The sequence below is a fragment of the Erpetoichthys calabaricus genome, chromosome 3 (genome assembly GCF_900747795.2).
Source record: "Erpetoichthys calabaricus chromosome 3, fErpCal1.3, whole genome shotgun sequence".
Taxonomy (NCBI): Eukaryota; Metazoa; Chordata; class Cladistia; order Polypteriformes; family Polypteridae; genus Erpetoichthys; species Erpetoichthys calabaricus.
The window spans coordinates 18,863,167-18,878,537 of NC_041396.2; the positions used below are offsets into that span (position 1 = coordinate 18,863,167).

Genomic DNA, 15,371 nt, shown 5'->3' on the forward strand with positions numbered 1-15,371 from the left:
CACAGCAGCAGCTCAACTTAATAAAAAAATTCAGTGTGTCTCCATTGTTGCTTCTGTCCTGCCCTGCTCTGTCGAAAGTGTTCTGTCTTGCTGCATCAACAGGTGGGAACAAATCGTAAGGCTGCAGACAGAAAACCTCTTCCGAGAGCAGGAAACCCAGCACAGAATGTAATTTGTCATTATTTGCATTCACTAGAAGATATTTTTAGATTATGATGCCTTTACAAAGCCAGCAGCATTGACACCACTCACCTTTGACATCTTTTTATCATGTTGCCTTCTGGGAGACGTGACAGGGCCATAAAAAACCACATGTCCAAACTCAAACAGAGTTTCTATTCAAGAGCCATCATTGAACTGAATTAACTAAAAATGATGCCCATAACTCGATTATTATGAGCCTTACGTGTAAAATATTTATTTAGATGTAATTTTGTTTGTTGTGTGAAATAGTGTTAACTGTGTACAATCTGGGCGGCACGGTGGCGCAGTGTAGGAGACCTGCGTTCGCTTCCATGGTCCTCCCTGCGTGGAGTTTGCATGTTCTCACCATGTCTGCGTGGGTTTCCTCCCACAGTCCAAAGACATTCAGGTTAGGTACACTGGTAATCCTAAATTGTCCCTAGTGTGTGCTTGGTATGTGAATGTGTGGGTGTGTGTGTGTGCCCTGCGGTAGGCTGGCGCCCTGCCCAGGGTTTGTTTCCTGCCTTGCTCCCTGTGTTGGCTGGGATTGGCTCCAGCACACCCCCGTGACCCTATAGTTAGGATATAGCGAGTTGGATATTGGATTTATGGGTGTGTTCAATCTGCCAGAAGTACAATACTGTTACTTATTTATTTGTATGTCAATGTAATATGCATTTATACTTTGTCCTTGTGTGTTCTTAAATACTTTATAGCAGTAACTACTACACACTTAGTTGTTTTTAAATGTAATTACAATAAAAGCACATACAGTATCTATTTATTTATCTGTTCAGAATTCAGATCCTGAAGTGCAAAATCACCAGAGAGTCACTGAGAAGACAAAAACCATCATAGTCATCAATCACACAGCAAACTGAAGACAACATTTAAAATGATAGAATCAAAGTAATATCTATCTATCATATAGTGCCTTTTGTATCTATCTACTATATAGTGCCTTTCATATCTAGCTATCATATAGTGCCTTTCATATCTATCTATCTATCTATCTATCTATCTATCTATCTATCTATCTATCTATCTATCTATCTATCTATCTATCTATCTATCTATCTATCTACTATATTGTGCCTTTTGTATCTATCTATCCATTTGTGATGATGCGGGTTCTGCTCCATACTCCCATCTGGCTCCTGGGGAGCTCTCAAACCCGACACCATCTGTAATGCCTCTGATCAGCTAGACAGTGAAAACATCAACAATGAAGCAAGGGGATGGTGCAAAATGTGCAGTGTTTTTATTTAAAACAAAACCAAAAGCAGTGTCCAAATAATTAAGTGCAGTGTCTCAAATAGTTCTTAAATAAATAATCCATTAAAACAGGTGAAGTGTGGAGGTTAAAATCCAATAAATAAATCCTTTTTAAAACAAGGTTAAAACAATGGCTGGAAGCAGTCTTGTCTTAAATCTCCGGTGCTTTCTTCTTTCTACTGGCAGCTCCCCTGCTTCTCCCATACGGGCCCCGCAACAGGGGAGTCGCCCTACCAGCAAATACAGCTCCCTCCTATTCTGGTCTGGTAGCCATCCGATCCCCGGCTACGTAAGGCTCCAGCCAGACCGAGACTTGGGTTCTCTCTCCAGCTTATGCTGGGGCTCAACATGCCCAAAGCCTCCTCGAATGCCGCTTCCTTCAACAGCAAGTCATCTCCTCTGCCGGTCACTCCCGCTCCAAAAAACTGATCAGCTGGAGCGACTGCTTCAGTCTGCCAACCCCAAGACTTGGCCAAACACTCCGGAGTTCACCTACCAGCTGCCTTATCTATCTATCTATCTATCTATCTATCTATCTATCTATCTATCTATCTATCTATCTATCTATCTATCTATCTATCTATCTATCTATCTATCTATCTATCTATCTATCTATCTATCTATCTATCTTCGTGAATTTCCCATTGGGATTAATAAAGTATCTATCTATCTATCTATCTATCTATCTATCTATCTATCTATCTATCTATCTATCTATCTATCTATCTATCTATCTATAGTGCCTTTCACATATATCTATCATAGTGTCTTACCTATTTATCTATCTATCTATTATATAGTGCCTTTCACATCTATCTATCTATCTATCTATCTATCTATCTATCTATCTATCTATCTATCTATCTATCTATCTATCTATCTATTTATCTATCTATCTATCCATCTATCTATCTATCTATCTATTGTGAACAGGGGCCTTGCAGTATTCCAGACACAACCACCACAACACACATCCTGGTACTGTAAAAAGGTTTATGGTAAAAGAAATCCTGTCAGAACTTATTCCACCTTTACTACAAAATTGCAGTCTATGCAAAGAAGGTAAAGACAAATCAGAAACTGTTTAGTGAAAAAATGGAAAAAAAACTACAAAATCCTGTGCTACACAAAATCTGTGATTTTGGCAGGAATATGTAGACTTTTTATGTCTACTATATACAGTCATATGAAAAAGTTTGTGAACCCCTCTCAGCCTGTATAATAATTGACTCTCCTTTCAACGTAAAAGATAACAGTGGTCTGTCTTTCATTTCCTAGGAACATCTGAGTACTGCGGTGTTTTCCGAACAAAGATTTTTAGTGACGCAGTATTTAGTTGTATGAAATTCAATCAAATGTGAAAAACTGGCTGTGCACAAATGTGGGTCCCCTTGTCATTGTGCTGATTTGAATGCCTGTCACTTCTCAATGCTGATTACTTACAACACCAAATTGGTTGGATGAGCTCGTTAAGCCTTGAACTTCATAGACAGGTGTGTACATCATGAGATATAAAGGTATTTAAGGGGGTCAATTACAAGTTGTGCTTCCTTCCCTTTGACTCTCCTCTGAAGAGGGACAGCATGGGATCCTCAAAGCAACTCTCCAAAGATCTGAAAACAAAGATTGTTCAGTCTCCTGGTTTAGGGGAAGGCTACAAAAAGCCATCTCAGAGGTTTAAACTGTCAGTTTCAACTGTAAGGAATGAAATCAGGAAATGGAAGGCCACAGGCACAGTTGCTGTTAAACCCAGCAGGTCTGGCAAGCCAAGAAAAATACAGGAGCGGCATATGAGCAGGATTGTGAGAATGGTGACAGACAACACACAGATCACGTCCAAAGACCTGCAAGAACATCTTGCTGCAGATGGTGTATCTGTACATCGTTCTACAATTCAGTGCAATTTGCACCAAGAACATCTGTATGGCAGGGTGATGAGAAAGAAGCCCTTTCTGCACTCACGCCACAAACAGAGTCGCTTGTTGTGTGCCAATGCTCATTTAGACAAGCCAGACTCATTTTGGAACAAAGTGCTTTGGACTGATGAGACAAAAAGTGAGTTATTTGGTCAGAACAAAAAGCACTTTGCATGGCGGAAGAAGAACATCGCATTCCAAGACAAACACCTGCTACCTACTGTCAGTTTTGGTAGAGGTTCCATCATGCTGTGGGGCTGTGTGGCTAGTTCAGGGACTGGGGCCCTTGTTAAAGTTGAGGGTCAGATGAATTCAACCCAATATCAACAAATTCTTCAGGATAATGTTCAAGCATCAGTCACAAAGTTGAAGTTACGCAGGGGTTGGATATTCCAACAAGACAATGACCCAAAACACAGTTGGAAATCTACAAAGGCATTCATACAGAGGGAGAAGTACAATGTTCTGGAATGGCCATCACAGTCCCCTGACTTGAATATCATCGAAAATCTATGGGATGATTTGAAGCAGGCTGTCCATCAAATTGAACTGAACTGGAGAGATTTTGTATGAAGAATGGTCAACAATACCTCCATCCAGAATCAGACACTCATCACAGGCTATAGGAGGACAGCGTCTAGAGGCTGTTAGATTTGAAAAGGAGGCTCAACTAAGTATTGATGTCATATCTCTGTTAGGGTGCCCACATTTATGCACCTGTCTAATTTAGTTATGATGCATATTGCATATTTTCTGTTAATCCAATAAACTTAATGTCACTGCTGAAATCCTACTGTGTCCATAAGGCATGTCAGATGTTAAAAGGAAGTTGCTACTTTGAAAGCTCAGCCAATGAGAAACAAAAAATCCAAAGAATTAAGAGGGGGTCCCAAACTTTTTCATATGACTGTATAACCAGCTGTCCAAAGTGCACACCACACCTTTTCTTAAACGCCTAACTCTAATGTATGTTGCCATTAGGAGCAACTATTGCATGTGTACAAAGAAGACAACAACAAATAAGCAAATAATAAAAGGACAGGCTCAGTTATAGGATGCACTGTGGACCCTCTGAAGGTTGTGGTAAAGGAGAGAATTAAAACAAAAACTGAGTGCCATTATGAACACACACATCCTGTCTCTGACACACCAACACTAAGGACTTTCGGCTAACAAATCATTCAACAGAAGTGTGTCAGAAAACGCTATGGGGGCTCCTTTATACCAAGAGCATAACGTCTGTATAGCACCTTACTGGGACTGAGATGGCCAAGTCAGAAGTTTTTTTCATTTCTTTCTTTTTTTAAATTTTTCTTCCTTTTTAGTCATTCTTGTGTCTGTTCAGACCACAGTGTGTGTGTGTATATATATATATATATATATATATATATATATATATATATATATACATCCATCCATCCATCCATTTTCCAACCCGCTGAATCCAAACACAGGGTCACGGGGGTCTGCTGGAGCCAATCCCAGCCAACACAGGGCACAAGGCAGGAACCAATCCCGGGCAGGGTGCCAACCCACCGCAGATATATATACATATATATTTATTTATCTATGTATTTATTTATTTAAAGAGCTTCTGTAAAAAGCCAAATTTCCCCCTGAGGTCAAACAAAGTTCTACCTGTCTATCTATACACGTTGAAAGGTTGTGGTACTTTAGACAAAGTAAACAAATTAGTCACTGAAGTCACACAGAATATTTCTGTTTTAAGGGAGTTGATTTCAAACATTCAACATTTCTTTCTCAATGGGAGGTTTTGAAATTTGAAAACTTTTCATATAGCATTCTATTTGAGATACAAAAGCAAGAAAAATTAGGTGAACCTTGCATTTACAGATGTGGACACATTTATTGTCACTCCTCCATGAAAAAAGGAGAACCCACAATCATCTCTGAAATAACTTGAAGCTAACAAAACTCATTGGCCCCCATCATTGTTTAATCCTTATTTAACACAAATCAGACTCTGCTTTAGAGTTTTTATTCAATATTTCAAATAATAACACAAATGAAAAAGGCATGGACTAAAATGATGAGACTCTTAACTTAATATTTTGCTGCACAACTCTTCAGAGGCCATCACTGCAAACAAGCGATTGCTGGAGCTCTCCGTGACTCTTCTGCATTGGCCCACAGGTCGTTCGGCCCACTTTTTCTGAGCAAACTGCTCCAGCCGTGTTAGGTTTGAAGGAGATGTTATTTCCGTAGATGTCTGGTGGGATTCAAATCTGGGCTCCTAGAAGGCCACTTCAGAACAGTCCAATGTTTTGTTCTTAGCTATTCTTTGGTGCTTCTAGCTATGTGTCTTTGCTCCTTATCTTGTTGGAGGGTCCATGACCTGCGAATGAGAAAGAGCTTTCTGGCATTGGGCAGGACGCTTCACTCCAGAATGTCTTGATGGTCTTGAGATTTCATTGTTCCCTGCACAGATTCAAGGCACCCCTTGCCAGATTCAGTAAAGCAGCCCCAAAACACAACTGAGCCTCCTCCATGTTTCACAGTGAGTCTGGTGTTCTTTTCTTTGAAAGCTTTGTTTTTTTGTTTCTGGACATACAGCTGATGGGACTTGTCAAAAGCTCCAATATTGTCTCATCTGTCCAACAGACATTCTCACAGAAGCATTATGGCTTGTGTCACCACGTGTGCATGGTGAACATTTTACAGGCTCAAATAGTGGTATCTGTCAGCCAGACCAGGGGTTGGTGCTCTCACCTGACCCTCTCTCCTGTTATTGTCCTGCAGCCCAGGCAAGGACCCTGACTCATAGTGACATCACTATTGATCCATCTCCTGCTGACATCACTTCTGGCCAACTCTATTGACATAATTTCTGCTACCCAGAAGTCCTATTCCTGCAACATCAGTTCTACCACCATATTTATAGAGCAATCTCAGTTTGTTAGCCAGTTCAGTTGTGAACTCTGCTTTGTAAACTGTGTTTTTATGTTTTTCTCTGCTTTTTAAGTCTGCTGCCTGATATTTTATCACATTGGTGTAGTTGGCAGGATATTTCGCTCTAGAATGACCCTAGAGCACCTGTAGCTCCTCCTAGTGGCATGCACGGAACCCAACAGGGCTGTTCCATACTGGAAGTTCTGACATACCCAACAGGGATCCATTGTGTTCTAGCAACCCAGGGGGGCTGCCCTCTAGTGTCTTGGGGGAGATAATGTCCTGAATACGGTATCTCCCTCGGTCCTTGCACCCAGCCGGTGTCCCAGCTGTTGGCCATCCGTCACACTTGTCAATATGCATTTTAGCAAATTCCAAGCTGGCTTTTTTACGTTTTTATTTCAATAGTGGAGTCCTCCTGGGTCTTCTTCAGTTGAGCTCATGGTCACGGATGGTCATGGTCAAGCAATGAATTGGTGTGATCAGACACTAATGACATTGACCTTGGTTTTCAGCTTGTATCTCTTTGGACGTTGTCCTTGGCTTTTTGTCTACCTTTCTCACTCTCCTTCTGCCCATTCTGGGGTCGATTTTCCTTTTGTGGCCATGTCCAGGGAGATTGGCTAAAGTCTCATGGACCTTAAACTTCTTCATAATATTTCACAGGAACATCAAGCTTCGTGGAGATGATAGTCTTCTTAGCCTTTGCCTTTAACATGCTAGTCTATCATTTTCTTTCTGATCCCCTCAGACAACTCTCTCCTTTGCTTTCTCTTGTCCATGTTCAGTAAGGGACACACAATGACACCAAACAGGAGACTTTCCTCCATTTAAATCAGCTGAATGGCTGAGTGCAAGATTGGTGACATGTGTGATATGAATTTAAGAAAACAGCGAGTTTGAAAAATCACTTAAATCCAGTTATTTAGGAGGTCCAGACCATTTTAGAAGATCTTTGTAGAAGAATCAACACTTGATCTCTTGTCTCACATGCTTTGCTTTACTCAATGACATCTCAAAGGCTAGCAGGTACACAGGGGACAATTGCTTTTCATGTCATCACTTTTCAGAAGGGCCGCAGCACCTTTTCAAAGAGCTATAAGGGGAAAAACTCATTTCTCCACATCTGTATGAATAAATGTGTCTTAAAAATATGGTCTGATCTTCATCAATGTTACAATAATGAACAAACAGTCTGGTTTATCTAATAGACAAAAAAATTGTTGTGTTGTTCTGGTGCATATTCACGGTGTAAGTTGGAAAAACTTGACTTGAAGAAAAGCTAATCCGAGTCAGGAGTTAGCAAACCTGGACACCGAACAATGATTTGGGGTGTGGTTTAGAGCTACTTTGACCAATAAAAAAGATTCACATATTTTGAGTTTGTCCTTCACAAGAAGTATCTGCTGATGTGAAGTGGGCCTCACAAAATAGAGCTCTGATCCAGAATTGTTACTTTGTATAAAGCCAGAAAGGGTTGCAAAGTCATTTCAAAGAGCTTAAATATTCATTAGTCCAGAGTTAGACACACTGTGTATAAATTGAGACATGATTTAATACTGTGGCTGCTCTCCCAAGAAGTGAGCGCCAGATAAGATGGCTGAAAAGGTGCAAAGCAAAATGCTCAATGAGGCAAGAAAGAATAGCAGAGTAACAGCTAAAGGCTTGAAGGAATCACTGAAACAGATGAGCATCTTTGTTCATGAGTCTACTCTACATTAAGCATTCAATGAAGCAGAAGTTGCAGAATAACAGCATGAAGGACGTGTGGGATGGGATGAAGATCATCACTGGCTGCAGCTCGAAGCAGGGTGCCACCATCGAGAGATATGTGAAGAGAGCAAACCAAATGAACAACTTCTTTAACAGGTTTGACCACCCTAACCCACTCTCACCTCGGAGTACTACACCCTCCACCCATCCTTCTGCTGATACCAGCATAAGAGAGACATCTCCACCCACAATTACAGCAGCGCAGGTGAGCAAAGAGCTGAGGAGACTTCGTGCCAGCAAAGCAGCGGGTCCAGATGGAGTATCACCACGACTGCTGAAGGCCTGTGCGTTGGAGCTGGGGAGTCCTCTACAGAGCATCTTCAACCTGAGCCTGGAACAGGCGAGAGTCCTGAGGCTTTGGAAAACATCTTGTATCACCCTAGTCCCAAAGGTATCACGTCCTAGTGAGCTGAACGACTTCTGGCCTGTCGCTCTGACGTCACATGTGATGAAGACCATGGAGCGGCTGCTGCTTCACCTCCTGAGGCCACAGGTATGCCACGCCCTCGACTCTCTGCAGTTCGCATACCAGGAGAAGGTGGGAGCAGAGGATGCCATCATCTATATGCTACACTGATCCCTCTCCCACTTGGACAGAGGCAGTGGTGCAGTAAGAATTATGTTTCTAGAAATCTCTAGCGCCTTCAACACAATCCAACCTCTGCTCCTTAGGGACAAGCTGACAGAGATGGGAGTAGATTCATACCTAATGGCATGGATCGTAGACTATCTTACAAACAGACCTCAGTATATGCGTCTCGGGAACTGCAAGTCTGACATTGTGGTCAGCAGCACAGGAGCGCCACAGGGGACTGTACTTTCTCCGGCCCTGTTCAGCCTATATACATCAGACTTCCAATATAACTCGGAGTCCTGCCACGTGCAAAAGTTCGATGACGACACTGCTATCGTGGACTGCATCAGGAGTGGGCAGGAGGAGGAGTATAGGGACCTCATCAAGGACTTTATTAAATGGTGCGACTCAAACCACCTACAACTGAACACCAGCAAAACCAAGGAGCTGGTGGTGGATTTTAGGAGGCCCAGGCCCCTCATTGACCCCATGATCATCAGAGGTGACTGTGTGCAGATGGTGCAGACCTATAAATACCTGGGAGTGAAGCTGGATGATAAATTGGACTGGACTGCCAATACTGATGCTTTGTGTAAGAAAGGACAGAGCTGACTATACTTCCTTAGAAGGCTGGCGTCCTTCAACATCTGCAATAAGATGCTGCAGATGTTCTATCAGACGGTTGTGGTGAGCGCCCTCTTCTACGCGGTGGTGTGCTGGGGAGGCAGCATAAAGAAGAAGGACGCCTCACGCCTGGGCAAACTGGTGAGGAAGGCAGGCTCTATTGTAGACACGGAGCTGGACAGTTTGACATCTGTGGCAGAGCGATGGGCACTGAGCAGACTCCTATCAATTATGGAGAATCCACTGCATTCACTGAACAGGATCATCTCCAGACAGAGGAGCAGCTTCAGCGACAGACTGCTGTCACCGTCCTGCTCCACTGACAGACTGAGGAAATCTTTCCTCCCCCAAACTATGCAACTCTTCAATTCCACCCGGGGGATAAACGTTAACATTATTCAAAGTAATTGTCTGTTTTTACCTACATTTTTATTACTCTTTAATTTAATATTGGTTTTTTTTGTATCAGTATGCTGCTGCTGGAGTATGTGAATTTCCCCTTGGGATTAATAAAGTATCTATCTATCTATCTATCTATCTATCTATCTATCTATCTATCTATCTATCTATCTATCTATCTATCTATCTATCTATCTATCTATCTATCTATCTATCTATCTATCTATCTATCTATCTATCTATGAGCATGGTGTCCATGGCAAGACACCAAGAAGGAAGTCACTGCTCTCCAAAACAATATTGTTTCACACCTGAAAGTTGGTCTGATCAGCCACAGACCACCTTGATATTACACAACGCTACTGGGAAAATGTTCTGTTGACTGATGAAACTGAACTGAATTGTTCAGGAGAAATATGCAACAGTACATATGGCGTAAAAAAGGTCACCACATAGCAACATGAAAACATCATAATAACGATTAAGTACAATTAACGGCCAGCAGCCATACCACCATCCACCTGATGCTAAGCATGTTAAGGCCTGGCCAGTACTTGGATGGGAGACCAATTTGGAAAAACTTGGGTTGCTGCTGGAAGAGGTGTTGGTGAGGCCAGCAAGGGGTCACTTAACCCTGTGGATCCCAATGCCCCAGTGCAGTGACCATGCTGTCCTTCAGATGAGACATAAAACTGAGATCCTGACTCTCTGTGGTCTCTGGACATCTCTTGAAAAGAGTATGGTGCATCCTGATGTCCTGGCTAAATTGCTCATGATGGCCTCATCCATTATGGCCCCTTAATCATTCCTGTGCCTAATTGGGTATATTCTTCACCACCTAATAGCTAATGTATGGTGAGGGTACTGGCACAATAATGGCTGCTGTCGCATCATCCAAATGGGTGCTACACAAAGGTGTTGGTTGAAGTGGTTCCTCTCTGTTTAGATAAAGTGGTTTCAGTAGTGAGAAAAACGCTATATAAAGGTAATGAATTAGTCCTCTTATATAATACGCTACCGTGGCTGTCCATTTGTCTCTCCAGGACTTTAAATCACCTGTAGCTTGCAAACCATTTGAATTATTGACCTGAAATTTGGTACACGTACACTACGTGACGTCTACTATCTGCTTTCAGGTGATGATTGACCTCCAAGGTTATTCATCTTTTTATTTTTATTTTATTGTAGAATCAACTCTTGACAGCGGCCAGCAGGGCGGCAGTGCGGTGCATGCGTACGGGCGCCGTTCTCATTCCCTACCACCTTCGCCATCACTTCCCCTACCTCTTCATATCTCAAATCATTCTTGAGGCAGATTGAAGACTTAAGTGCCAGCTGAAGTGAAAAATTATGGAAAACATACTAAGTAATTGCAACACAAACACTGAGTTAATCAGTTTTAACGCAAAAAGATGCCGACGAAAGAAGAGAAACAGCAGGCCGCTAGGGTGGAGAAATTAAGAGCTGCTCAGGAAGCAGCAAGCACATCAGCCTCTGAGCAAACGAATGCTATACGTACAGAGAAAGAGGAGGAAAACTAGGAATGCTCAAGTCAAGTGTATAACGTGTAGTGTGCCGTTACTGGTATTATTATAATTAGTGATGGGAGCATCATGACTTGGAGCTGCTTTGCTGGACTGCTTGCCATCATTCAGGAAACAATGAATTCCCAAGTTTATCACAGTATCCTACAACTTAAGGTCAAGGTGCCTGTCTATAAGCTGAAACTCACTAAAAGTTGGGTAATGCAGCAGGACAATGACCCCAAACATTAAAGTAAATCTATTACAGAATGGCATCAAATAAAGAAGATTCACCTTTAGGAGTGGCCCAGTCAGAGCCCAGACCTTAACCCATTAAAGATGCCATGGAATGACCACAAGGGAGTCGTTCACACCAAACATCTTAGGAATATGGCTGAGCTGAAGCAGTTTTGAAAGGACAAATGGTCTAAAATTCCTCCTGCATGTAGTTCAGGTGTGATCTGCAGCTGCTGGAGGCCCTTGTTTGAGGTTATTGCTACCAAAGGAGACTCGACCAGTTGTTAAATCCAGTGGTTTGCTTACTTTTTTCCACAAAAACACCAACAACAATGTATTTCTTGTATAGCTCAAATTAACACAAGGAAAGCCTCAATGGGCTTTCAAAAGTTCTGCTTTTTTCACATCCCCCACCCACCTTGTCTTACTAAGAAGACAAGAAAATAAACTCCCAAAAACACTCTGTAGGGCTAAAAAAATTGGAAGAAATCTTGGGAAGGGCAATTCAGACAGAGAGAGAAACTCCCATCCAGGTAGGTTTGAGTATGCAATGGGTGTCAAATAATGGGGTAAAAACAACACACAGTACAGCACAAGACACATTTTGATAGTCTGATGAGTGTGTTCGACAAAGACAAGAAACATTACAATTGTCTGTTATAAGTTGAAGTGTATTTTGTTAGTCTATGGTTGTGACCTAGATGAAGATCAGACCACAATGTATGACTAATTCTTGCAGATAACCGTGCCATTCCAAAAAGTTTATTGACTTTTTCTTGCCATGGTATTGCAATGAAACATGAACTTTTCGAGCTCTGGTAGTACAGTGTCCTATTTGCATGGGGTAAGTAGTAGAGACAAGTGGTGTTTAGTTTGAGAATGATTAGGTTCTTGAAGGCAGTTCTGAAACAAGCTGGAAGCCAGTGCAGTGCAGCATGGTGAGTGGTAGGATGGCTAGGAGGGTTTCTAGGTAATTTACGAAGGCCCATCTGTAGCAGGAGAGCAATAGGGACAATAAAAGACAAGGAAAGCAAACTGACAAACTCTGGAGATGGCTTACCTGTACCACTCTGATCGAACACTTGAGTGTGAGAGCTTCTGATTGCTAAGAAAAAGTAATAATTACAAAACGTTACTCAAATGGCATGAAGACAAAACCACAATTTGACACAAAACATTTTCAGACAGTTTGAACCTGTGCAGTACCAGCGCCGCTCTCTAGTTGGACGCACTATCATTTGGGTTTGTGCTGCTCCTGCAATTAGTTATTTAACCAATCAGCTTTTAAGTCAACATCTGACATAAAACCCAGGGACTGTATGCACAAAAATGCACAATTTCATATGTTTAAATAACAGTATAACTGTTGTGGCGGACTGCTGGGATCCTTGCCCAGCCGGAAGGCCTCAATGATAGAAGGACCAGAGGAGAGCACATATCCACAACAATACCTCCCCCGGGACGCCAGAGGGCAGCCTCCCTGGGACACGGGCTTGGATCTGGAAGGCTCAACCCTGTTGGGGCACGTGGTCACCACCAGGGGGCCCCAGGACAGTCCCAGAGCCACGGATTGCAGTACTTGAAGTGCTGCCGGAAGAAGATCAGGGAACATGTGGAGTACTTCCAGGGACCCTTAGAGCTTTTCTGCCACACTCTGGAGTGCTGCCGGACGAAGATCAGAGTGCACCTGGTGCAGTATAAAAGAGGCCACCTCACTCCATTCCGGAAGCTGAAGTCGGGAGGTGGTGGACGGAGCTTGCATGGAGGAGTGTAGGCAGTAAAGAAAAGAGAGAGAAAGAGAAGAAGAAAAAGAAACTGAGCCGTAGTGGTAATTGTTAGTGATTTGTGCACTGTGTGCTGAAAAGAAGAAATTAAAAACGGTGTATTCTGCACTTGCAGGGGTTTTAGGGTTGCCTAAAACAATTAAAGAAAATCTCTCTCTATATTACTATATATATAAATGTATACATGTCCCCTACACACCCAGACCAATATATTATATAAAAGTAGAGACATAAGTTAAAAACATAAAGCAAGGATTTTAATGGGTTATGAGGAAAACAAAAGTAAAATCATTTGAAAATTATTTAATAATAATAATAATAATAATAATACATTTTATTTATATAGCGCCTTTCCCATGCTCAAGGCACTTACAGAATATAATAAAGAACGGCAGAATATACAGTATATAGCATTGTACGAACCAGATAAATAAATAAAGAAGATTAAGACAGTAAATTCTGAAAAAAAAAAAAACAGACAACATAATTGATGGTCTCGCACACACATACAGGTTACATGAGCATCTTGACAGAGAAGTAAACTGAGAGAAAGGTAATAAAGTCAAGTAGAGCTAAAAGCCTTCCTGAACAGATGGGTTTTGAGTTGTTTTTTAAAGGAATTCATGGAGTCAGCTGACCTGATTAATTTCGGTAGGTCATTCCAGAGTCTGGGCGCTATACAGCTGAAGGCCCTGTCACCCATGGAGTGTAGATTAGTGAGGGGCACAACAAGATTACCAGAATCAGAGGACCTTAGTGGGCGGGCAGGCACATAGTGATGGAGGAGGTCACTGATGTAGTTTGGTGCGAGGTTATTTAAAGCTTTGTAGGTTATTAGTAGGATTTTATATTCGATTCTGTAGGACACAGGGAGCCAGTGAAGACGGAGCAGGATGGGTGTGATGTGCCCGCTGCTGCTGGTTCGAGTAAGGACTCTTGCAGCTGAGTTTTGAATAAGCTGGAGCTGTGATATAAGATTAGAAGGGGCACCTGCCAGTAGGGAATTACAATAATCGATGCGGGATGTGATAAAAGCAGGGACAAGTTTCTCAGCATTAGAGAAGGAGAGGAAGGAGCGAACACGGGATACGTTACGGAGGTGAAAGTAAGAAAGTTTCTTAATGTGATTTATGTGGGTGGAATAAGTGAGGGAGGAATCAAAAATGACACCAAGATTTTTTACAGTAGAGGCAGGTCTGATGAGATCACTGCCAAGATGGACTGGGAAGGAGCTCATTTTATTAAGTTGCATTTTAGTCCCAATTTCAAGGAGTTCAGTTTTATTGCAATTTAATTTTAAAGAGTTCTGCTCCATCCAGGTTTTAATTTCACTAAGGCAGGTTGTGAGCTGAGAAAGCTCTGATGAAGTTCCACTTTTAACATTGAAGTAGAGCTGGGTATCATCTGCATAAAAATGATAACCCAATCCATAACTACGGATAATATGGCCAAGGGGAAGCATATAAATACAGAAAAGCAGAGGACCGAGGACAGAGCCCTGAGGGACTCCTTGTGTGACTGGCGCTGAGCTGGATCTGCTGTTGCCAAGACTAACAAACTCTTGCCTATCACTCAGATAGGACTTGAACCACTGGAGGGCAGTGCCAGAGATACCCAGCATGTTCTCCATTCTGGACAGTAGGATGTCATGTCTGACCTGAGTGTCAAATGCTGCACTGAGGTCTAACAGAATTAATATGCTAGTTTGTCCAGAGTCTGCTGCCATAAGCAAATCATTGGTTACCCGTAGCAGAGCAGTTTCACAGCTGTGCCGCGCCCTGAATCCAGACTGAAAGGGTTCCATCAAATTATTAGAGGTTAGGTAATTGGTGAGTTGGGAAGCTACAACATGCTCAAGAACTTTTGACAGGAAAGGTAAGTGGGAAATAGGCCGGAAATTGTTAAGATTGTCAGCATCAAGGCCAGACTTTTTTAACATTGGGGTTACAGAAGCAATTTTAAAAGTGAGTGGCACGGAGCCAGTGTCAAGGGATGAGTTTATTATTGTTGTAACAGTCGGGATTATGGCATGAAGGCAGGATTTAAGTAGTGTGGTGGGGATGGGGTCCAGTACACAAGTAGTCGGCCTCATCTTACAAAGCAGGTTATTAACAAACGCAGAGGTGACTGGTGAGAACTTAGAGAAGGAGCTGGATGGAGTGGGAAAACAGGG

At 42.2% G+C, this 15,371-nt stretch overlaps 1 protein-coding gene across 6 annotated transcripts in view; it reads right to left on the reverse strand.

The window, feature by feature from the left end:
* The window catches only part of LOC114647780 (uncharacterized), a 199,827-nt gene that overhangs the window by 61,104 nt on the left and 123,352 nt on the right, over window positions 1–15,371 (reverse strand). For 4 of the 6 annotated variants that reach the window (XM_051924451.1, XM_051924448.1, XM_028796410.2 and 1 more), the window contains one exon: window positions 12,475–12,519. The exons of the other annotated variants lie outside the window; for them this stretch is intronic. In XM_051924451.1, the coding sequence (XP_051780411.1) occupies window positions 12,475–12,519 (45 nt within the window). The remainder of the gene's footprint in view (window positions 1–12,474; window positions 12,520–15,371) is intronic. 6 annotated transcript variants of the gene reach the window in all.